General features: G+C 39.6%; 1 protein-coding gene across 1 annotated transcript in view; it reads left to right on the forward strand.

Moving 5' to 3' along the window:
- The window catches only part of Nek7 (NIMA related kinase 7), a 131655-nt gene that overhangs the window by 41490 nt on the left and 63627 nt on the right, over positions 1-26538 (forward strand). The window contains 1 exon segment of the mRNA XM_036201761.1: positions 15871-15955. Coding sequence (XP_036057654.1) covers positions 15899-15955 — 57 coding nt within the window. The 5' untranslated portion in view covers positions 15871-15898.

Consider the following 26538-nt stretch of genomic DNA (forward strand, 5'->3'; position numbering starts at 1 on the left):
AGTTGCTTATTTTGAGGTGGATCCAAGTTAGATTCAGAAAGGTCCTGGGCATGAGCTGCCACCTTCATGTTCCTGGCCCGCGTCTGAAACAGCTTTATTAGTGGGGCCAAACACAAGGGGCAGTTTCAGCAGCCGCTGCCAAGTACCCATCAGCTGTGATACTGCATCTGGACACCAAGAACCAAGCTTAAAATAGACCCAACCTGTGACCTATTAAATTAACTCACTGTGTAGATCTTGAACCTGGTGCCTAAGCACACGTGTCTTGTGATGTGTTCATTGTAAAATAGAGAAATAGATGTTCTGCTTCACACTTACTCAATGTAGGGATGGGAGTGAGTGGACCAAGATGATCTATATTAAAAAAGAAAATAAAAAGAAACAACAACAACAACAAAGTTTTATAGGTGATTTGAAAGCTAGCCAGCTTTAGATCTCCTGATATACTATGTATTCAGTACTGTTTTTGCTCAGAATGATTGATTATTAAATAACTGTATTCATTTCTGTGAGGAGACTGTAGTTAATAAGTGGAGGGCACATATTTACTTATGCCATGGTTGCATATTTACTTATTTAACTCTGCTTCCCCTTACATATCTTTAGGTCCAAAGGTCTAATGTGACACTTGAGTTAATCCTTTCTCTCATCTGGTGGAAGTGACTCACTTGCTTCCCTTGGGTTTGTGAAGCTAGAGAAAGACAGTGGAAGGTGGTTCAAGGCAGCCACTAGCTCCCAACACTTAGAAAGGTGTTGTTTAAAATGACATTTACATTTGGAATGTGAACTGGAAACCTCTAAAAAGATGACAGTGCATTCCTTTCATGCCGTGTTTTAATATGTTGAGATGAAGGAGAATGGAAAGTTGGAGTAAAACTTGGAGCACTTAGTAGGACCCTCTCATCTTCTTTCAGAGCTTACTACTCTGTGGTACTAAAACACATTTAAAAGTCCTATTGTATAATATTTTAAGAACCCAGCTTTTTCTTTAAAGTTTTTTTTTTTTCTAGTTCTGTTAGTATAACATACTGACTTTTGCAGTTTAAATTAAGAAATGTAACTTTTGTTTCAGAATGAAGTCTCATGGTTAAGTGAGACAATTGAAATGGAGAGTAATGTGTTTGTGTTGGGGAAGACACGGGGAAGTGAGTGGTGGTCATCACGGTAACATGTTCCAGGAAAAGCCAGCCGGCCTGGGAAGTGTGTGGTAGATTGATGTGCGCTCATTTCGTTTTCGGGTCAGTGGCTCCTTAATTAATCAACCTAAGGGTTGCTGTATTAGAAGCTGTTTGTGGAAGTCTCTCAAAATTCTGACGTGTATTACGAGGAAGATGAAGTTGAACCAGCAGGTGTCAGCAGGAAACGTAAAACCGTCAGTCTTAGCAGGATCATCATTTAATTTTATTTCAATGGTGCTTCAGCCCAGAGCAGCCTTACAATGGTGTCAGTGTTGTCGGGAGCCCTAGCTGGCATTTAATGTAGAAGCCTTCCTCAGTAGGCAACATAGTGGGAAATGAGCCGATGCTTTTGGAAAGCCTTTCTGAAGTAGAGCAGTCACTCTGCAAAGATCAAGTTCAAAGGAGAGATGTTTGCTAAGCATGGGAAGGTCTTCTGTATTTCACTGTGCTGAAACAATACACATATAAATGAGTCCATAGCCGAAGACCTTATGTTTAGCTGTTTAATATTTTCCTGGTTAGCTGTTTACTACACTTTCAAGTATTTATCTGTTACTGATTAGTGAAGAGCCACATGCAATTTGTCAGACTGTAAGAATTCATAACCATGCAGGGAGCTTAACTTTACAATAGAATATATTATTTATATCTTATAAATAGTCACTTTCTTTTGCCATTCTAGCTAAATAAATAGCCATTCTAATTATTATATAGTCTTATCCTTCGTATTTCTTCTTCATCGGATGAATTGACCAGAATACATCTTAGAGACAGACATATTACTCAATCTTTTGGTATGACCTTGAAGAATGAAAAGAATGAGTGAGCAGAATATTGCTTGAGGCCACAGAAGGTATGTGATAAGGCAGGGCAGTTAGAAGCATTTTTATTTTATTTCATATAACAAAGTTGTTAATTTTCTATGTATCATTAAGAAATCTAGTACTAGTCTCTGGCTATTTACCCAAGTGGATTAAAATTGTCCTAGATAGGAATGTTTGTAACAACGTTATCCATGGTTCTCCATAACTGGAAACACTGCAGATGCCCCTCATTTAGGGGTTAGGTAAACACTGATATGCCCATCCATGCCATGGTGGTGTATTGAGCAATTAGAATGAATAACCTATTTGCAGCGGTGAGATGAACCTCAGATGCATCATGCTAAGTGGAGGGACTGTATTAAAGAGGCTGTGTTTATACAAATACAGATGAGTAGTATCCAGGGACCAGGGAGGAGGGGAGTGTGAAGGGAAATGGGATGAGAACGGCTCTTTGGTACTTTGAATCTGATGTTGGTGTTGCTCTTTGCCAGATGTGTAAAAAGTATATCATTAAAAATGAAATAAATATGCTGATTTTTACTTTTTGTTTTTGTACACATTTAAATAGGAAACCTAGAATACTACTTCATTTGTCTTCTTCTGTTTATAAACTGTTTGGGTATTTTAATTTCAGGTGTAGTTCCAGTTCTATAATCATTATGTCCCATTGTTTTCATGTCAATAACATTTAATTAAAATTTCTCCATCACATGCTTTGCTTGCTTGTTTTTGTCAGCTTGACACAAAGCGGAGTCACCTGAAGAAGGACCATCCGTTGAAAAACTGCCTCATCAGATTGGTCTGTGGACATGTCTGTAGGGCCTTTTCTTTTGCTAATTGTTATACTAGGGACCAGCCCATCTTTGGGCAGTGACATCCCTGGGTAGGTGGACCTGGGCTGTATTAGGATTATAGTTGAGCAAGCAAAGAGCAAGCCAATAAGTAGAGTTCCACTATGGTGTCTGCTTCTGTTACTGCCCTGGCTTCCCTTCATGGACTGTAAAATGTACACTGAGATAAACCCTTTCATCCCCAGGTTGCTTTTGGTCAATGTTTACCACAGCAACAGTAAGCCAACTAGAACATGCAGTATTTAGCTTCCTGGCTTTGCTTTCCATTTGAGAACATTTTTGTTTTTGTGTATTTCATCTGTTAGTTTTGTTCATAGGTTCTTAATTGCATAATTATGTGCTTATGTTTTATCATGTGTTGGATACTATGTGTGGGAAATCATTTCTAGAAATACAATGGAGCTATGGATGTTCCTCCTCGAGCGAGTGTTCTCATCTGTTTCTGCCAGGTGTCTGAGGGCAGTGGTTCCAGGAGAGCCCTCAGTCTAGATCTGAAGTGATTGAATGCTGAGACTGCTATTAGAGTTCAGGCTTTCAAGGTCTCCATCCAAGCACCAGAGCACTCGCTCACCATAGCCCTCGCTCACCACAGCCTTCTGTTCCCAAAGCAAACCATGCCTCCTCTTAGCGCCTCAGCTGTCTCTGGACTGTCAACACCACACTTAATGGAAAACATGCCTGGATGCTGGACTTGCTTTCCTTGGTTCCCTGTCCTCCCCCAGAGCTTTGTGCTCTGATGTTTTTCTGTGTCATGTTGCAGTCACATTCACAAGCAGTCCAACTAATTGTCCTCAGAGCTTTAATCTGATCATTTTTGTCATGGAGATAGAATGTTCCTGTACTCATGCACACATACGAGACAATGTTACAGTAATTTTATATATCAGTGCAAGGGGTAGTTTTGGTTAATACGGTTACATGTTATGGTACCTTTAGGTCTATTTAATATATTCACATAAGATACATTAACAAATACTAATTTGTAACATTTAGCTCTATGCCAGGCACTATGGGCAAAGCAGTTATGTAAAACACACTATCCTAACCTTATTTGGCCTTTATTTCTGCAAGATAAGATAGGCAATTTCCTGCTCCTCTTTGGCTTATATATTGGCAGTGCAAATAGTATAAGCTGTCCAATTAAGGGATTGGCTGAAGTTTGATGTAAATAGTATCCTTCAAGTCTGTACATAATGAACTTTTTCCTCTTGGGTCTTGATTTATCACTGCACATTATACTGGTGACATTTAAAGTCACTTAAGCTTTAAATAAACATTTTCAGTCCAGTTTTTCATTTTCTCTGTGAATTTTAAAGTTATTTTATTAATTTAAAAAGTGTGTGTGTGTGTGTGTGTGTGTGTGTGTGTGTGTGTGTGTGTGTGTGTTATGGAGGTCAGAGGACAACTTTTGGAACTTGGTTCTCTTCTACCTTGTAGATCCTGGGGATCTAGCTCACTCAGGCTGTCAGGCTTGGCTGAAAGAGCCGTTTCCGCTAAGCCGTCTTGTGAGACCCTCCCCCCTCTTTCCATTTTTAGCCTACCTTGATGTTATTCCTACCAGTTTTTCTTTATTATAAACACTTTTGTAATATTCACTTGAAATTCAGTTGATCTACTTTCTTAGAGCAGAATTGAGGGATTAAGAGTACTCAGTAGTAGTACACCGAATTTTAAAAATACATACATTTCATTTTGAAAGGTGATACACTGATGTATATATCTTTCCTGTGATTTTTGTAACATGCCAATTCACATCAACATATCAATATATTTTCATCATTACTTAAATTTGTATTTTCTATTAGAGATAGTATATTTTATGTTTATTTGGTTTATTTGTTCTCTCTCTGTGTGTGTATGTATATATATATATATATATATATATATATATGTATATGTATATATTTGTGTCAATTAGGTTGAAAGTAAATTGGAATGGCATACTGTTTTATGAAAAAAAGTCATGGGTTTTTAGTTCGACAAGTGTCATGTGTTCTGAAATCCATGACTTTTCTGTGCTGTGATATTATTGTCTTCCACTTGGGTGAACACGTGTAACTCAGTCCTCTGTTGAGTGTGTACAACAAAAGACTTCTGCAATGAATAGCAGAAGGTACCAGAGTCAGTATTGTAGAACAATGGCTGTTCTCACTAAAGCAGAATCAGAACGACAGTGTGATCACAGCCTCCTGCCCAGCAGTTACTCTCACAGATCCTGCAGTTTTCAACCTCGGTCTTTGGGGCTGTTCTAAGTAGACATTCTGGTTTGGGGTGTGTGTGCACATATGCTTACTTTTCAAGCCTCTTCCTTTGTAGAGTGCTCCATAGCACCTGGACTTGTGGATATAGCATTTTTTAGGAAGTGAATTTAGCATGAGCTGCAAAGTGCAAGAGAAATAACAAGGTCGTTGAAATAGTCTCCGTCCCAGAGCTTTAAACACACTCATTTCTTAAATAGGAACGGTTCCTGTCGAAATGGTGCTTCTAGCTAAGGAGAGGAATCCAGCTCCCTGCTGACCCTCATTCGTTCCACACCAGCAAATGACTTTTATCCATTATTACTTCAAAGGTGATCTGTTGTCAAGAATGGCCTTTGCCTCTCCAATGTTTATATGTTCTTATGGTTTCACTAAGTGGGCCACCATGTGCTACTTAGATGTCTGAATGTGGTCAGCGGGATCTGTCCACTTCCCTGAAAGCTGACTAACATATTTTTTTTGACATGTCCCCATTGTTCTCTGAGCACAACTTTGTTGTTTGGTACAGCAGGTTTCAGGCTCAGCTTGTACTTTCCCAGCCCTCGCTCTGGAGCCGCCCATTCTTTCCCCAGAGCACCAATTCCTTTAAATGGGGAACGGCTTCTCAAGCCAAGTTTGTTGAGAAATTATCATTCTTAACTATAGATCTTGAGACTGGGCTGGACTAGGAACACCCGTCATTCTCTTCAAAGACCCAATAATCATCCTAGTACCCCTTCAAGACTTACTTACTTATACCACAGAGATGTATGAATGGAGTATTGACTCTGAGTACTTACTCTCTTTGCCTGGGCTGATATAGATGCGTCACTTGCTTCATTATGGGAAATACTAGATGACTCAGTCACTTCAATGGAGACAAGAGGGTGAGGTCAGGAATATTCCTGTTGAATGGTGACTCGGGGCCAAGAAAAATATTTAGAGCTGGATTTAAGTGTTTAGACTCTGCCAAGTATCAGTCACCTTAAACTTTCCATTATGTCCCTTGACATTTATGTGAGTGTGTGTGTGTGTGTGTGTGTGTGTGTGTGTGTGTGTGTACTTATACAGCTAGATCAATACTTGTCCTTTGGGTGGGGGAAGCATGCTTCTATTTTTCAGCATAGTTGTTCCTATTTTGTTCCATATTTCATTCCTCTTAAGTGAGAGCTGTCTTGTTTAATAAAACATGACTTTTTAATGTTCTTATGGAATATTTGGATATGTAAGCATAATGGGCATTGTGAAGGGATACTCAACATTTTATTACCATAAAGATCGAAGGGCAAAGTTCATTTCAGAAAAGGAAACTTACATTTGAATCATGTACTTCCCATGCATGTGCAACCCATTAGAATTCTGAAAAACCAAAAATAAATAAATAAATAAATAAATAAATGAATGAATGAATAAATAAATAAATAAATAAATAAATAAATAAATAAATAAAAGATAAAAGCAGCCTGTAATTGATTGTCTGTAAGCTCTATTTGGACCCCCATGCATTCTCTCTGAGCACCTTACGCTGCTCTGGGAAGTTGTGGCTATGTGGTGGGATCATAAAAATGTGTATTTGGAAATGGACTCCACAGGTAACTTTTGTTGTTAAAACTGATTTATTTTCAGTGTGAACTAAAGTGAAGATGAATTAGAACAACTTTGAGATTGACTAGTTTTAATATTTTCCTTCGCTAGTAAGTAGTGAAGGAAATATGTCCATTTACCCAAACACTGCTAGTGTTAAAGGGTCGATCAAAAGGCAAGTTGCAACTTGCTTTTAGACAAAAATCATTGTTGCAAGTAAAATTTATTAAACAATCTTTGTTGTTGTTGTTGTTATTATTATTATTATTTTTTTTTTTTTCGAGACAGGGTTTCTCTATGTAGCTTTGCGCCTTTCCTGGAACTCTCTTTGGAGACCAGACTGGCCTCGAACTCACAGAGATCCTCCTGCCTCTGCCTCCTGAGTGCTGGGATTAAAGGCGTGCACCACTGCTGCCTGGCTTAAACTATCTTTTTTGAAAGTTTCTTTTAAAAGTTTCTTCTTTTAACAAAATTTCTATAACTTAAGCTTTAAATTTGTATTTTGTAATTGTTTAAGAATTCTGTGCAGAAGGTTGGAAACATACTGATTTATTTTCTTTGTACAATGTAGACTTTTAACACATGACATTCACTTTGGATTCAGTAGGTGTGTGTGTGTGTGTGTGTGTGTGTATGGGATCCTTAAGAGTTCTGCCAAAGTGAGTGTAGTGATAATGGTTGTCCCATTGAGATTTCGTTTGCTAATAATGGTCTCAGGATTTAGTTTGTATACATTTGATAAATTGGTTAAATATGGGTACAAGGAAATATTTTATTTGAGGAACAATGCTAATATTTTAGTATCGAAAATAAGATGGTTACATTGCCAGTGAAGTAAACTATATTGCTTCATAATGTGTTTATTATGTTTTATTTAATAATGTCATTAAGGTCATGTTTAGAGTCAGCTCCCTGGCAGACCTGAATTCTTTACACTTTTTCCCTCTAATGAGGGATGAGTGACATTGGCTTGGAACATGGTGAAAATGGGAAAATGGTACATACACTTCTACAGTCACAGAATAATGACAGTCATAAGTCAGTGCATTCGCCACCTGTACATTGGTGGAGACAGGTGGTAGGTGGATTGAAACAAAGCAGGAGAAACTCCGTTATAGGCTTTCTCTACTCACTCAGGACAGCCACCTTTTGGCTGGGTGGAAGGTAGCTTTGCTAAGGATACATTTCATAGGTTTTACCTGGTAGACAAAAGGTGTGTTAGGCTAGAGACAGAAGTGAGTGGAGCGGCTCTCATCTGCAACCTTCCAGCTTTGGGCAACCAGGAAGTTCTAATTTGACCGTGTAATCTTATGCATAGGTATGGCTTTTTCAGGGAGCTTCAGTATGCAGAAAAGGGTTGTTTTCAACCACATGAAAAAGTTTTAGCTAGTAATAAACAGCAATCCTCTGAAGACTGCAAGACAAATATATTGATCTGTACATCTCTAAAGATTCTATGCAAGGCTTTGTGTGCATGGGCTTTCTCCTAATCATTCACAGTGAGGTCTTTCTGCATTGGTCTCATCCTCCTCCTTGCTCTTCTGATGCCCGCCCTGCTTCCATTTCCCATCTGTTACTTGGTTGGTGGTACCACCATATGCTGTTTCCTTCTAGAAAAAGAAATCTTACAATCAATTGTAACTTTCCTTTTCTATTTCCAGCCAACTCTAATCATTCCCAAGTCCCGAATATGTAACGATAAGCTTAGAAGCAAGACTAAAATCTTCCCTCTCATGCCCAATTCCCATTCAGCGTTCATTCAGTCACTGGATGCTGCCATGCTCACTTTATGTCAAGTAATGGCCGAGAAATAAAGTAAGGAACAAGTGGCAGGGCTCTTGTCCTTGAGGTGTTTGCAGTAGAATAGAAGTGATCCGCAGTAAAAAACAAACAAACAAACAAAAACCAAACAACAACAAAAACCAAACGGAAAACAAAAAAAACATGGCAGTGTGAATTACAAGTGCTGTGCAGGAACAGGAGAGTGATATGTAAAAGATCCACAGGGAGAGGGTGGGATACTACAGAACCCTGGTTAGGGTAGGCTTGGTGTTGAGCCAGCTGCTATTTGGGGATTCTGGATCCCGAGGGTAGCAAGCAGCAGGCTGTGAGGCCAGAGAGTGCTTAGCAGGGTTCAGAACAGAAGGGATTTCAGTGCTCCTGCAAAGTAGCAGGAAGGATGGGCCTAAGTTATTGTGAGAGGGGCAGGCAGAGATGCATCCCAGAGATAAAATTATCATCCATCATAGATAGCTTCAGAACAAGGAGGAACAGGATAAAGTAATGAGGGAAATAACAGGATAGATTTCAGGTTTTAAAATAGGGTTTTGTGTGTGTGTGTGTGTGTGTGTGTGTGTGTGTGTGTGTGTGTGTGTGTACTTTTGCATATGCATAGAGGTCAGAAAGGGGCATCAGGTATTCTCTTCTCTATCTTTCCACCTTGTAGCATGAATTGTTAGAAGGTCTTATTAATAAAAATAAACCCAGAGCCACAGCTGGGTGGAAAGCTGAAAGATCAGAGAAACAGAACTAGCCACAGCTAACTTCACCTTGCCAATTCCTCAGCTGATCTTGTTTCGTCAAACTGGAAGCCTCTGTGTTCTCACCCGAATGGATCTCAGCTGAACTGCTGCTCAAAAGCCTAAAAGCTTAAACAGACTCCTGGTTTTCATGCCTTATGTACCTTTCTGCTTCCTGCCATCACTTCCTGGGATTAAAGGCATGTGTCACCATGCCTGGCTGTTTCCAGTGTGGCTTTGAACTCACAGAGATCCAGATGGATCTCTGCCTTTGGAATGCTAAGATTAAAGGCGTGTGTGCCACTATTTTCTGGCCTCTATAATCTAGTGGCTGTTCTTTTCTCTGACCCCAGAGAAGTTTATTAGGGTGTACAGTATATTGGGGAACACAATATCACCACACCACCTCTTTCTTTGAGGCAGGGTCTCTATGTGAATGTAGGGCTGGCATTTTCCTAACTAGGATGGAAACCAGCAATCCCCAAAGATTCTTTTGTCTTTTCCTGTCTTGGAGCTAGAGTTCAGCCGTGCAAGAGACACTGGGCTTATAAAGGTGCTGGAATCTGAATGCTGGTCATCGGGATTGTGTAACCACTGAGCCATCTCTCTAGATTTTAGATTAGATTTTAGATTTTTAACCAAAGTGGCTCTTGTCAAACTGTTGAAGGCCCAGTCTGGACGGAAGCATAGGAGATGTGTCCAGGCTGTTAAGATCCTCTTACATGGTTGCCACGATCAAATGGATTTTATGGTTATTACATTATCAGCACAGTGGCAAAATGTACTGCTCTTTGTATCCTTTATCTGCAATATGGCTGTAAGTTTCATTTTTTTTAAATGTAAGCTTTGCTTTACAATGTTCTTGATTGGGGCTGATGATGTGTGTCTCAGTAGTGGAGCACTTGCTTACCAGCCTGAGCCCACTCCTCCAAACTGAATAAAAAAAGAAGTAAAAAGGAATATATGACTGTACCGAGGTATGGTGGAGGAGAAGGTTTATTGTAGGTATGAGGGAGAGCAAGTCAAAGGCAGGGACAGCTGGGAGAGTCCAGAGTCAGACTGAGGCATGTGAGGAGAGAGGGGAGGTGAGAAAGGAGAGCCAGGAGAGTAAAGGGTAGACAAAAAAGGGCCAGGTAACCAAAATGACTGGCTTATGTAGGGAAGGGCAGCTGGAGGAAGAGCTGCCCAGCCCCTGGGTGCAGGGTATGCCTGCCATAATACTCTGTAATGAGTAGAGACTGAGGGATGCTGGGAGCCTGGTCAGTTTTGATGTGCTAAATAGGCACCTCAGCCATTTGTCCTGGGTTGGAGACTTAACACAAATGGACTGAGATGAAGGAAAGTGAGTATATTATCAGATATCAAGCTTTGATGACATGTCTTTGAAAATGATGTGTGATGAGATGAGACATAGCTTTAAATATCACTTGAGTAAATTACAGTCATGTGGGACAGCCACCTTTTTTGGAGTATCATTTTAATGTTAAGGGTGATTGACAGGTTGTGTTTATTCTATGAAAATTTTATAGATATTTTCTTGGAAGTTGATTATGAAGGCAAACTATTAACATAATTTGTGTCAATAATAACATTCAAACTTTATAATTTAGTTATTCTGAAACATGGTCTCTCTACCAAGCTCTGGCTGTCCTAGAACTTGCTTTGTAGAACAGGTTGTTTCCATACTCATAGAGATCCACCTACCTCTGCCTCCCCAGTGTTGGGATTAAATATGTGAGCCACCATGCCCAGCCAAAATTCAAGTTTTTAAAGGGAGAATTTTGGAAAACTTGTGTTCATCACTGTGTAATATTTTTCTGGTATTTAAAGATGAAACTTTTTTTGTAAAATTAGTGGTGATACAGTAAGACTTTAACAAATAAAGCATAAAGGAATGTTTGTCATTTAAAGGCTCTCAGTTAGCTCAGTGAATTAAAAATTTCCAGATGTTACAAGATTACAAAAATCAATGACTTAAATATCTGCTTGAGGGCCAGCTGGACAACTGGATTTCCAAAGAATAAAAGTTACCTGATTAGAGTGCAGAATCCATGTTGTAGTTAACCCTGAGTTTATCATCTTTTTTTTAGGTGTGATGTTGTAGCAAAGATGAGTACCCAGACCGATAGGAAATGACTATTAAAACTCCACATGTATAGAAGGCCAGCTGTGTACATCATTTAAGTTTTACATACTGTCTGGATAGACAGCACATCAGCAGATGCAGTGCAGAAGTTACATCTATGAGTATGGGCATCAAAGACCTTTGCACAGTGTAAAGTAGGCTGGTCTTGTGACTAAGTTTTTGAAAAACGTAGCAGTTTTTCATAAAAATGTTTCACCTATAAACATGGAGTGTGTTATATATAAATAGAATAGTTTGTAAATAAATTACAATATATTTAATTTTTTAAAATTTCAGTATGTAGAATACAAACAGATGTAATCTGCATAAGCAGATCGATTTAAGGATCCTCACATAATGAGGTCCAGAGACACAAATGTTTAAAAAATTGTAGGGCTGGAGTGAGTAGGTCGTAGCACATGTGAAGACAGCGATGTAGGGACATGAAACATGGAGTCCTCTGTTCTGGTGGACATGCCAAGGTGGGCCGCTGGCTATAGGCATTAGTAGCTCAGAGCTTAGGAAAGACGTCATTGTGAAGATACAGATTTGACAGTGATCACATTTGGGTAGTATTCAGAGTTTACGGATTTACTGACGTCTTCCAAACTGTGACCATTCCTTTATGCTTTATTAAACAAAGAAATAAAACCAAAGCCATGGCTGACTTGAGGAGAAAGTGTAGTTTTAACAGAAGTTTCCAGTTTTGGAATAATCCAATGTTTAATGGTCGAGAGTAATGGTAGCTCTGGAAAAGTCATAGGAGAAGAGGGGAGAAGGTTTGAGGTCATGAAGGCTTGGTGGAGTGCACACTACTTGGTCAGTAGTGTGCATTGCTGTTAAAAATAGTGAGGGTCTTGTCTTGCTGAAGGTCATCCTGCCCTTTATGTGGGTTTGCAGTAGTTTGTGAACTGGACTTCTGGCTTGTTACATTATCTTTCAAACATAGTGAACTTCTGCTTATTTTTTGGAAACAGAGTCTCACTGTGTAGCCTTGGCTGATTAGGAACTCACTATGTAGAGTCTTCCTGCCTCTGTCTCCAGAGTGCTGAGATTAAAGGCCTGCACTCCCACACCCTGGCTTGATAGTGAAGTTCTTTCTTCTCTCAGCAATCCTTTGTTCTGATAGTAATCCTCCATCACCCACCAATGTTATTTTGAAATTACATACAGGATGTGCTGCATTTATTGCTTGTTTGTTTTGTATTTTGATGCATTATTTTCCTTCTCTGGCTCTCATTTAAACCTTGTTAATTTTTCCTGCTCATCATCTAAAATGTAACTCATTGAGCATCTTCTATTAACAGCAATTTTATTTTTGGTTTAAAGATTACCTGCAAGTTAGTTGAATTTGATGATTTTTTTCATCATTAACTTTATACTTAACTATTATAAATAATCACTGGATGTCTTTGTGACAAGCACATGTATATTCATTCATTATGCTTCCATTCAGCTACCTATTTTTGCCAGACATTGAACCAAGCATTAGGAATGCAGTATAGATAACATAGGCACCTGAAACATGGACTCTGTAACCTAGAAGGTCAAATGTATGTTAAATATATTTCACACATTAGAATGTGCTTTGCTTCAGTTATGCAGGATTAGTAAAAATGCACAGTAGCTGGGGAGCTGACTAATTGGGTAAGGCACTCGCCACACAAGCGAGCCCCAGAGTTCAGATAATCCAGGAGGTCTCACAGCAAGAGAGGGGAGTAGATGGGAGAATCGTTGGCTAGCTAACAAGATAGACTTTGGGAGACCTACACCCAAGGTTGTCGTCTGATCTCTGTAGGCTTGATGTGGTACACATAAACCCAGGTGCATAGACAGGAGCATGCATACACATACCCAAGGAACATAAAACACCTAGTCACACAGTGAACTACGTTATATCTGAGGGAAGAAAATTGCATTGCTTTTTGTTCTTTTTGCTTGGGTGCTGAAGCTTAATATATCATATAGATTTTTATGTTCAGACAATCTGTTGTTTGTAGGCAGATTATTCGATTAGGTCACATTCGGTTTCTCAGAGTTCTGAGTTCCTAAGCCTTGGCTTCCTTCTCTCCTCCTTGTGTTTAGGTAGATGTTGTTGTCATGCATCAGTGTGTATGGTAACAACAGTTTATTGTAACTTAACAGGATTTTTCAGTGTATTCCTGCATCAACTGAGCTGTGCGATGATAAAAAAAAAGATTACATAATACTTTTCAGTATAAAATAACTTCAAATTTAAAAAAAAATGCTGTTAGGGTTCTTTAGTTTGCTAATATTTACTATGACTCTCAGAGAGAATTTAAAATAACAAACAGTGTTTTATAGAGAGCTTTGACAGAGAAGTGTTTCTTTGTGGCATGTATTAAGAAACCGTCTGTGGACACCAAATGTGAAATGCTGATTTCAGTGTTGGGTTTCATCTTTACTTTCTTCTTTTTTGCCTCCTCAAATCCAATAATATGTAAAACCAATGCCAACTGCATGAACTGAGTAGATCAAGGCACATAATAAGAATGAACAGCTTTGGGCTAGGGAGATGGCCCAGTGTTTAAGAGCACTGGCTGCTCTTCCAGAGGACCAGGGTTCAATTCTCAGCACCCACATAGCAACTCCTTCCACCTATAACTCCAATCCCAGGGGATCTGATACCTTCTTCTGGCTTCCATGGGCACTGGACACATTTGGTACTTATATATGTCCATGCCAAATATCCATACATAGAAAAGAAAACTTAAAGTAAAACAGCTAATGTTTTACTTAATGGTCAGACATTATTGAAACTATTAATATTTTCCCCCTAAGATGAAAAAGATCTGCCTGCATTTATGTTTATTATTCTATAGGGTGTGGCCATTGCAATAAAACAAGAATCTATTTTAAAAACCATTTAGACTAAGTAAGGGGTTACACCTTTGTATGGTTTTATTCAGTACAGTTATTTTTTGGTGTACAGTATAAATTCAGAGTACTGAATGAATATATTCAACTTTTACAATGTAGTCAAAATATAAATTACTTAGGAGATAATCTAGAGAAAGGTGTTAAAAACCAGTGTGTTGAAACTGAAAACCAGTTTTGCAAGAAATTACATATTTCATGTTCACAAATTTGAAGGTTTAATTATTGTTATTCTTAAATTCAACTACAGAATTATTGTATCTCAATCAAAAACACTTTTAAAAGTGGAATCAGACAGATTCTGAAATTAATATTAAAGTTAGATATGTAATTAATCAGGATAAATACTTTTATTTTGACATGTGTTTTGAGACCAGTTCTTACTGTGTAGCTCAGTCTGGCCTGGAACTTATATTGATCCCCCTGCCTCAACTTCTCAAGTCCTAGGATTCATAGGTAGGCACCACCACAACCAATTCTCCAGATTTTGTAGTAAGCCAGGTATGATGGCACACACCTTTGATCCCAGAATTCTGGAGGCAGAGGCAGGCAGGTCTCTGAGTTTGAGGCCACCCTGGTCTACATAGCAAGTTCTAGAACAGCCAAAGCTATGTAGAGAGGTCCTGTCTCAAACCCCCAAATTCTTTTATAATAAAGCATTGTTAGTTAATACTGTAGTTTTGTATTCTATATGTCAGTAGCTATGCACATAGTACCCTGCAGTACAGGTATGTTAGGTGCTTAGTGACAGCAGGGTCAAGCATAGACAGATGGGTCTCTGAACAGAAAGGAAGGCTAAGCTGAAGCAGATACAAGCTCCCGTGGTACTGGCAGGTAATTGATTCCAGGAGCCTCTGCTTTGCCAAAATAAGATGGTACTCTGATAAACTTTATATAAATTATGGCATATGTACTTCAAACCATTGTGCAGCTTCATATAACCCACACATTATTCTCTTATAATACTCTTAGTCATTTACAGAGCACTTACACCAAAGGAAGTGTGAAGGTTCTGTAAAGGACCATATTCAAGGAATTATGCCAGCCAAGCAATACCTCTATGTGTTCTGAACAGACGTAGCCCTGTGAATACAGAGTGCTGATTGTGTGTCTATGTCTATGGAGTCACTTGACACAAGACAAGGATGAGAAGGAGTGTGGTGGTGTGGTGAAGGGCTGTCTTTGAAAAGAGTGCAATTGGGTATCCAGAAGGAAAAGCATTTTTTTTTTTTTTTTTTTTTTTGCATTATATAAGTATAATCCCAGACAGTTAGCAGTCTAAATGCAGAAGGCTAAACCATAAACCTGACATTAGAAAATACTGTAATGGGAACTTAATGGTAGGGAACTGATTCATAGGTAGTTTATGAGGCATTCATCAGAGATACTACAAAAAGAAGGCATCTCAAGGGTAGGATTTCCTATGCCTATGGTACTTCTTGGAGAAGCGGAAATGGTGAGATAGTGTATGATTATGTGGACTAAACAGAGTTTGGATTTAGCAAGTGTCAGAAATAGAGGCAGGTGGAGTGTATCTTAATTGTTCTGAAGCATCATGCAGATCTATCCTATATGGATGCATGTGTCAGGCCTGTGGAAGTGGGGTGAATTGGTAAGAACTGCATTATTTAAATTTCAACTTTACATTTTGCAGGATTCTGAAGTCTCTGTTGAGTCAGACAATGGATGAACAACCACAAGGAATGCAAGGGCCACCTGTTCCTCAGTTCCAGCCACAGGTAATGTAACGAAGTGGGATAAGTTTATCTCCTTGTTAAATATGTGTGAGTAAGTTTACAGCCACAATAAAGTAGCTGCAAAATGTTCCTCTCCAACTTCCAAGTTATAGTCAAAATGACTGGCTTCCAAGTGTTTTATAATGCTTAGTTTTCATGTAGGACGGATAGGAGACCAGCCCTTGCTTATGATTTCATCTCAGTGACTTCTTAGCTTTGAGGGTTACTGCCAGGGAGAGAGGAAGAGGCAGGTTTGGGAATCTCTGCATTTTGTCCTCACTTGACTTCCTTGTCTGTCTCTGTCTCTGGAAATGTTTCTCTTGTTATGTTACTCCTTATTTCTTGTCACGTAAAATGAAGTAGAAACGATGCTAGCATACTATTGAAATTCAATTTCCAGTGGGTCGTGTGGTCCCCCCCCCCCCCCCCCCCGCATTTGTTATGGTGTCCTGCAGAACCCAATATTCTACAGCATGGTTAAAATAACGAGCTTCGCTTTTGGAAGCAGCACCTCGTTATCATTATTACTTTTCACTTGGGCTATTTCTCAGCCTGGTATTTGAGAGGTCTTCTACAACAGACCTTACATGTGCTCCGCTGGCGTTGCTCTGAGGTTAAGCTCAGCGTTGAGGATTCAGTAGGAGTTCTTTCAAGTGAACTCTGTAGTGGAGTGGGTTTGGGCTAGTGCCACGGAGGCACCTGTGGCCTTGTCTCCTCAGACTTCTCTGTGCAGTGTGCCCTGAATCTCAAAGCCAGTAAGTAGTGTGGTGCCCGTATTGGTCTCCAAACTTGCTGAATCTGCTTTCCATTTGTTTTACTGCATCAGTTGACTTCTCCCAGGAGCATAGCTCAGAAATACCACCTACAGAATACAGAAGACTGTCTTTCTGCTGCTGTGAGGTCACTCAGTTTCAACCCTCCTTCCTGCTCTCTGGTGTTTAAAACCAGGCCCACACTTCCAGTGCCGTCTAAAGCACTAGGGCTGCCATAGGGCTGTCAGATCTTCTGGTCTTCTGGAAACTTGATGGTTGTTCCTACTCTTTCTTCTGTGTTTCCTGCATCTTTGTTATTTCATTTCCTTTTCTTCTTTGGGCATTTTCCTTCTCTCTCCTTATTAAGCTAAAGTCTTGTGGGAAAGGTTACATTACTTTGGACACTCTGTGGAATTTTTACATGTAGCCGGCCAGGCTCAGTTAGATACAGAGTGGAAACCCAGCAGAATGTCCTTTGAAGGACCCTGTTTAAAATCAGTTCTTAATATACTTTCACATTGCATTGTTCTGTTCTATGTTCTTGTATTTTCTGTATGGAGAAAAGCCATTTAGAGGAAGGATGCATTTGCTTTTAGGATTGGCTTTATCCAGTCTATCGGTAACTTTGTAATGGCCTTAAGTTACATGATCAAGATTGTTTTAGTAAACTGTAGTAGATACACCTAGCCCAATGCCATCTCAAATCTCTGGTGAGACACCATTGTTTCATATTATACCGTTCCTAGCAAAGATAATAAAAGAACACCTCTAAAAATTAGGCAGTTCATGTTGTGATTTTGAAGTTCACAGTTTTGACCGGTCCTGTGCTTCAAAGAACGAAAAAAAAAATCACTTTTTTTTGGCCTCCTACTGACTCACCAACCAAGAAAGGTCGGGGCGGCAGTAGGAGGCAGAAATGAAAGTAATTGTTTTCTTATGAGACGCTAGGCTGCCACACAGTTTAAATTTCAAAATCATAGGAACGGTTCTGCATTTCTTTTCACACTGTTCCTTCCCTTTCTGCCCCCTGCTGCTGCTCCCGGGTGGTTGGAGGGCTTTCCCTGCTGGAGATAGGCAAGTGTCATACTAGGCTCTGGCTGCCTTGTGGCATGTGGGGGAAGGGAGAGCTTTCCTTTTTCCTCTTCCCTGCCTGCAGACTGATGGTGTGAGACAGTGAAAGAAAGATCGCCTCACAAGAGCTTATAGGCGTTATTGCTTATTAAGTCTTTGAGAAACGGTCCTGTTCTCAGTGGCATTTTCAAAGACTGGGAAGGGCAGCCTCCGCCCGGGGTTGACAACCTTCTTTGTTTTGTTCCACACCATTGGCCTGAATAATGGGGGTGATATGGCAACATATGGTTAGCCCAGCGACTTCTTGGCTTTTGTCATGCTAATGGAAGTGTGGACGTAAACAGAAACCTAAAGAAGTCAGACACCGACTCTGATGAAGTGATGAACAGTGTATCTTCATGGCCTGGCTCTCCTTTCCCTTGTTGAGATGAGCCGACAAACCTATAACGTATGGTCTCATGTTCAGTGCCGTATGACTCCCTTTGTGGTTCAGGGTTAGAATGTGGAGTTTATTTATTTATATGTTTTTGTATCACTGCTCCTCCATGAAGTTAGGGCCAATATTTCTATTAGCGCCTTGTTCTTTTCTCTCTCCCTTGATACCACGCACGACCGTCTAGAGAGCGGTGCACGCACATTCTTCCGTGTTTCATCCCTCAAACCTATACTGGAACGTCAGTAGATTTCCCTCTCCCTCCTTTAGTGCATGGTGGGGGTGGTAAAAGTGGAACAGCACAGGAAGACTAATTTTAAACAATGAAATTTTATATTTACTTTTCAGTAGAGGTTTATGACAATATTGACTGTCCTCATTTTTAGTTTTTAAGTGAGGAGGGTTATGTTGCATATCTACTTTATAATTCTAAAATGAATTATATAACGTTATCAGAGTGCAATTCTAAGAATTTCTACAAAGATTAATTATGATAATGATCACAGGTTTGAGTTCTGGGGGGGTGTCTCTGCTTTCATTTTATTATTTGAAATATTATAATATTTGGGCTGTTTGTGACAGAAAATATATACCAGAACTGCATGTAGAAAGCAGCCCATACATTTACAGTTTGCAGAGTATGAGGACACTGTTTTAGAGTCCGCTTCCTTGACCGCAAGGAGAGGTAGCCATTCTTTTAAGCTTCCTGGCAGCACAAGCTAGCATTCACTTAGGATTTTGGATGTGTGAAGTGAGCAAGGTCAAGTGTACCTCGTCGCATGTTGAGGGTATAACAAGTATTGACTGTGGCAGGAGGAAGGTAGCCCCCTGGTGGCCCCCAGCATGGATAAGGGCTTGGTCCTGATCACTGTGTTGCTGCCTTCTCTCTCTAGTTTACCTTCCAGAGTTATTTCCTGAGCCTCTAGGGAGGCTCATTTTGCTTGTGTTGATGAATTTGGGCTGTGAAGGTGTTTGTCATAAGGCATTGAATAGAGCTTCTTCTTTGGGAAGTCTTTTTGTAGTAATTTAGGGGATGTAGTGTCCTCATAAGCGTTCACTGAAGGCAGATTGTGTGGATGTAGGCACGGGGCGGTGGATGGCATCAGCAGCTGTGAGGAAAGACAGCTTTGTTGTAATTGAGCTTCATGGCCTGATTGTTCAGAAGTCCAAGGCTCCTCAGTAGTCACATCCCCAGTCTCCAGGCTTCCCCCTGCCTCTTCAAACTCTCCTGCCTTCTACTTTTCCTCCAACCTCAAATCCTCTGACCTCTCCCTCAGCTGACACGTCCTGCAGGTCACCCCCTTTCCAGCTGAGGTTTGTGCCAAGGGGATCTGCCTCTAGTGATGGGGTGAGCCTACCGCCCTGCCCCCACTTGCCAGAATTCCCAGTAGAGCTGGGTACTATACTATCCCCTACAACACTTAGATTTCTTTAGAAAGTGGTGTTTATTATATTCAAGTCTCTGTTTCTTCTTCCTCTTAAATCACCCTGTGTAAGCTTCACCCCTTCTCGCCATCTGAGCTACTCAGACCTTATCTTACCAACTGCATTGTAAAATAATTGAAAATACGCTACTCCTTGAAATCTTTCCTTCTCCTGGCTTCCAGATACCTTTCCCCCCTGCTTGTTTTACAGGCCTCCCTTTGCCCTGTGTCTGCTCACCTGCAGAACATCTTAATAACGAATTCCCCTAAGGCTTAGGACTTACATCTCTTTTTTGCCCATTTGTATTCCTTACCTGGGCTCTTTTCTATTCTTGCAATTTCATGCTCGTGGCTCTCAGAGTCATCTCAGCTTAGAATTCTGCTTCTCCCAAACTCATATGCCCAGCAGCCTTCCTGATACTGAATTGTCCATCAGAACCACAGTGGTCTCAAGCTGATCTCTAAGTGTTTGCCTCCTACCTATCCTACCCCTCACCTTCTAATCCCCGTTACTGGTCAGTTCATCTTTCTTGCAACTGACACTGGAACACCCATGGCTTCCCCCGCCCCCTCCTCTCATTATGTTTGGTTTATCAGGCACCAACAGGTCTACATTTAAAATGTTTTAGAACTGGGAGATGTCTTGCTCCTTCCCTTTCTCCTCCCCCGCCAGGCCAGAGGCTTCTGCTGTGTTGTAATAGCTTCCTCACTGATCTTGTGGAGGCCTTCCCCTCTCCCCTTCCATCTCGTCCAGCATAGCATTCAGTAAACATTATAAAATTGTAGTCAAACTCTGCTTGTTTCGGACTTTTGAATGGTTTCTAATTTGCCCATTTACCATTTTCCAGTATATGTTTATATATACTTGAAGTGGTGTCTGTGTGTGTGATCTTCTTTAAGCACTAAGTGAAAACTGAACTTTCCTAACCACATAATACACCTTGGTTGGCATAGTTTTCCATGAAATCTATTGGTTTAAGTCTGCTCATTGTCTTTTTTGTTTTAGACTGTAAACTCTGTCACTAGTCTGACTTATACACAGCAGTAGCCATTCAATAAATATGTTTGAATAATTACAAGCTTGGTTTCAAATCAGCCCATCTTTTTTCCTTTCTAGTATTGCCTTTTAAATAATGTTCATATGTATATATAATACATATAAGTATCTTCAGAATTTCCTGCATTATATATACAACTTCTCACATTCTCCATTTATCCATCCATCCATCCATCCATCCATCCATCCATCCATCCATCCATCCATCTATCTATCTATCTATCTATCTATCTATCTATCTATCTATCTATCTATCATGACCAATCTAGACTGTAGTCTCTTCACAATTTCAGGTTACTTCTTTCCACTGCAGTAAAAATCAGTTTTTAAAACTGCACACTGTGTTACATTCCTTTCCTTATTCCTTCTGACTTTCACAGTTTGGGGGGAGTGCTATGTTTGTATATGACTTTAAAGATCTGCACCATCTATTCACCTTTTACAACTCCAGTGACCCTCTGACATTGCCAGCTGTGGACTCTGGTTCAGTCATCTCTTGAAACCCCACATGTTTTTGTTCTTCTCCAGTGTAAAGTCTTTGGTGGTTGTCAAGAGTATGTGGTCACTGATGGGACCCAGGGAGCTTTGTTTCTTATGTTGTAGATTACTGTGAAATTATGGTATTATGATTGAGGCTTTAGGGGATATACATTATTATAATAGAGGAAGTAGATAATTTAGAAGACAATTAAAAAGGTCATCCTGTGAAAAATAATGATTATGGGTGACTCCTTACACTATTATTTTTGTTACAGACACACACAGAGACAGACGGACAGACAGTCACACACATATGCATATTTTATATATTTCTTCTCTTCTCTTCCTATCTCGTAAGCCCCACCCTTGTGCTATAATCAAGGGCCTTGCACATGCAAGGCGAACACTGTGTTACTGGGTTATAGGGCCAGCCCTTTGTGTATTTTTTATTCAGAGATAGGCATCCACTAACCAACCCAGGTTGGCCTTCACCTCACTCTATAGTACAAGCATGCTTTGAATTTGAAAAATCTCCTGCCTCGGCCTGCCACATAGCTGGAATTACAGGTTTGGTAAGGCCTGGTTTGTTCTCATTTTTATATATCATATTTTATATTAATGAATGATAGATGATACATAATTAACAAATGCTTGTTGAGTGAGTAATTATCTCTAATGGAAAGTTTCATTTTAACCTCTTCGATCTCAACATGGATCAAAGTGGATTATGTTATATTATGTGAATTTCAGTTGCTTAATTTTATTCAGTTATACAGTACTAAGAATAAGAAATGATTTCAACATATTTAAAATATGATTGAGCTCTCTTGGATTTTAGATTGATTATTTATGTTTACATAGGAGTGAACATTCCTCATATTTCAAAGGACATGCTTTGAGAAGTGTGGGGGTGGGAGAGTTTAAGGCTGAGATTCTCTTGTCTGCCCTCTTGCAGTTTGAAGTCATTCAGAGACATGTGGGTAAGGATGAAGCCTGTAGTCATCAGACTGGCTTCCCAGCTGAGTTCAGAAGCATGATTTTAGGAATCCCAACAATGAAATATCTGCACCTTTGAGGATGACTTTGATAATTAAGAATAGCCCAGAATTTGTTAGAGCTATGTATTTACTTAATAAAGTTATTTTTTCCCAACAAAGTCAGATACAGTTTTAGTTAAGACCTATAATTTTTATGAAATTCACTAATTAGCTCTCTGCAGTGCTCAAGTTGGACTTCAGATTTCTCTTCAGTACTTGAGACTTTTCTAGAATAAGACTAATCCCCCTGTGGTAGATATTCCAAAGAATAACATTCAATGTGTAGGTTGGCTTGCTAGAAGTCAGTAGTGCTGGACTTGGTGGTACATGTGTATATAATCACAGGAGGCTGAAGCTGAACTTGACCTCTCAATCCATGGTGAATTTAAGGGCAGCTAGAGCTCTAAAGAAGGATTCCTTTTCAAACTGTCAATGATAAAAGGTCCTGGGGTTGATCTTTCTGCATCTCCCCCAGATATGATTGGTGTGATTTTGTATTTAGAAACTGGAAGGAAACAGAGAATGTTCACTATGGGTATGTGGTGTGAGTTCTGATGTAAAATTGTCTGGGATTAGGTCGTGGTTCTTTGACTTGCTATAGAGGGCAATATACTTACTCTGTACCATCCTCTGTTTTCCTGTCAATAAAATCAAAGTTGACCTGCAGCATTCTTTTTGTATATTGCTTGGCAATGGTTAACCTTTGCTAAATGTTAGCATTGATGGCAATGACCGTGACAGCATGGTGGCAATCATTTTCTTCTTGGAGCTAGAGAGATGACTCCAAAACTACTTGCTGTTCTTGTAGATGACCCAGTTCAGTTTGGATCACTCACATGGTGGCTCAGCTAATCTGTAATGCCAATTCTAGGGGATCCAGTGTCCTCTTTTGGCTTCCATGGGCACCAGACACCCATATAGTGCATGTACAGGCCTGTAGGCAAAATGCTGATGCATATAGCACAAATAAAAATACATCTTAAAAAAATTGTCCTCAAACTTGCTACGTAGCTGAAGCTGGTCACCTTGCTTCTACTTCCCATCTCACTGTCCACATGCTGGGATAGTAGGCATGTGCCACCACATTTGATGCCATTAACTGTCTTGGCCCACAGACCTCTGTCATTTGTTTGTTTGTTTTGCTATATCAAACATTTTCCTTTATTACATTTTTATTATCTGTATAAACTTTCTCATTTAGTCTAGCTTATGTCATTAAACGAGATTACTGTCCATATTGTGCTCAAGCTCAAAGTCAGTGATGCTTGCTGTCTCTTTGCTCCTCAGTTCTCATCTGCACTGGCAGATCTGTTGGCCCTTCATGATTCCACCTCCTCTTCATGTTGGTGTAGCTCCCAGGTATACCCTGTGTCTGTCTGCCCATACTCTACTCATCCCCCTCCCCAGGTCCTTTCTCACACAGCATCCTGAGGAGTATGCACAGTGTGTCCCAGAACACAGAACAGTGCTCTCATGATTAAAGCCCACATCCCTCACTCCAGTCAGACAGAATTCAGGGGGATTTCATCAATGGTTGTCTTTTTAACCTTATTTCTTAACACAGTTCCCCAAAAATGCTCATCTTACTCTAGTTCTGGTGTTCTGTTTGCCGTTTCTTGAATACCTCAAATTTCCTCTTTTTATTTTGTTTTGTTTTGTTTTTGTTTTCCAGTGCTCAGGATCAAACCCAGGTCTAAGCACATGCTAAACCAGTATTTTGCCACTGCATTCCACCTCTAGACTCCTTTTTGTCTTTTAAACTCAGTTTAAATGTTTTATGTTCACCAAGGTCATACCTCCATCATATAATCTAAAATAACTGTGACTCATTGTCAGCTCTATGAACCTAGGTTATTTCTTTATATCGTGTGTAAATGTAGAGTAAATACCAAATACTGCCACATATATGTGTTGTCTTTTTATTGTCATAGTATTACATGGTTCTTTATTGTTCAACTCTCCACATCAGTATTGGTGGGATGGATGAACAGTCCTAAAGACAATCTGGCTCTGAAGTTTTTTGTATTACAGGCGTTTTCTTCTGTGTTCTGTTTTATCAGAAGTAGCTGGTAAAGGGGGACATGGGAGTGCCTTTGGCTTTGTCTTGCTCATGGTAATTTAGGAGAGATGCGGTATTTTTCATTCAGTCCTTTAGATGTAGTAATTGTTGTAATGGGTAATACAACTATTAATGATCAAATACCAGATCTCATAATATTGTTGCATATTGTGTGTTTATCACTCATTTTCCTGCTCTATGGTCAGTTTCCTCCTTTAAATTACAAAATCTACTCAAGAGTGACAAATGGCACATTTTTAAAAACAGATGTTGTCTATTGTACTTAGAGGGCTTTGGGGATGGTTTGCTTTTTAAATAAAGACATTTTAGGGTGATATTTTTTCAAATGAGAAGAAACACAGATAGGCATTGATGGTATGCATGGCATTTTGTTTTTTCCCTTCTGGCTTCTAGTGAGAGCTGTAGGAACTATATATTAGAATTACGTTAGATATGTTGGAGGTAGGGTTCTTACTTGTGTGGTTTGGAGGTGAGCAGTGTGCTTCAAAAACAAAAAGATCATAAATATCACAGCAAAAGGAAAATTAACGGACTTTCAGTGTTTGGTTAGTTTTCAGCTTAGGAGGTATTTGACAGCATTAATAAAAAATATAAACCGATTCATTGCTTTAAGCAAGTAGTAAAGTGGAAATCAATAAGAACAGTTTGCAATAATGATAAAAACCTTATTAATGGTGTTAAATATTGCAATTAGTACTGGCTTGTATAGTAGATCATTGCTAATACCTCAAGGAATATCAGGACATAATTTTCTCTCTGGGGACCTAGTGCTGTGGCTCTTCTAATTTCTCCATAGAGAATGATCTTTATAATGTTGCCTGAAACATCTATTGCTCAGTACATGTCCTTGCCTTCAAATTTTAAAGAAAATTAGAGAAATTAATTTAATCCTAGGAAATAATAAATTATTTAAGTAAGAGCCAGTATCATACAGAATACATTTTATTTTAAAACTGAAAAGTATTCATGTGACGGAAACACAGCTTGAGTAGAGAAAGATCATCATAATTACTGTAATTCATAACATTATTAAATGAGTTCTTCAGGTCAGTGAGACACGCCTTCACAAGAACTCTGAGCATGTTAACAGCTTCATTCATTTGAGTCTAATTTCTTAGTTGCCATATATGTTTTTGAATATGAGTTTTTGAGATCTAAGAATTCTTTCAGAGGATTGCCTCTGAGTACCCCTCCACACTGTCTAAAATTAATAATTTACAATAAAAATAATATTCTCAAGTGCTTCCAAAATCAGGTTTCATTTTGTCCATTAATTAAGGAGTCGTGGATGTTGAATGGATGTTAAATAATGTTAGTTGTATTTTAAGGTTTCTTCCAAAAATGAATGATTGCAAATACTCCATAGGACCTGAAGTCCATTTTAGAAGTTTTAGATGGACCCTATAAGCTGAACTTCTGACATCTTCTCAGTCATTTGTCATGGAGAACATGCAGTGTTACACTCTGTCATGACCCACATTCTGTTATTGAGCCTGTGATTTCTGTTATAAGCATATTCCAACCATATAAACTGTCACCAAAGATTTTATACATTTTTCTGTATTAAAAGTTTCATCACAGCAAGTGTTAAAAGAATTTCTGGTAGAATGATGACAGTTCCATGTGCTGTGCCGCCGCCTAGGTAGTCTCGTAACTGAGGGGATTCGCTCTTTTCATTCATCAGTCAGGAGGATGATCCCCATGGTAATGAATATCCCAATTGTTAGAGCCAGCACAGAATTGGGAGATACTCAGAACACCTCTGGAGTATGCCACTGGCATATGTGGAGGACAGCAACAGTCTCCACTTGTGGCCTAGATAAAGACAGATAGAACAGAAAGTCAAGGTAGAGACTGAAGAATCATGGCTGCCTTGGCAACAGCAGTGCCTGAGGACCTGGGAACACACAGCCAGGAGAGGGAGGTGCTGCAGTCTGCTCATGGCTCACTCTCTTGGGGAAGGGAGCATCTCACATGATCCCGAGCCCTTGTGAGATGCTGGCTTTTGCCCTAGGTGCTTTGTGTTCATCTGCTCACCCACGTGCAGTTCTCTGAGGTGGATGCTCCTCCTCTTTTATAAGAAACAGGAAACGGATCCGGATGGCTTGCTGTCTTAGCCCCTTTTCTGGTTCAATGATGAAAGTTCTCTGACGAAAGCAGCTTAAAGGACAGAGGATCACTTAGTTCACAGTTCAGGTTACAGCCCGTCATGGCACTTGAAGGAGATTATCACATGGCATCCATAGTTAAGA

Source organism: Onychomys torridus, chromosome 11, assembly GCF_903995425.1.
Source record: "Onychomys torridus chromosome 11, mOncTor1.1, whole genome shotgun sequence".
Classification (NCBI taxonomy): Eukaryota; Metazoa; Chordata; class Mammalia; order Rodentia; family Cricetidae; genus Onychomys; species Onychomys torridus.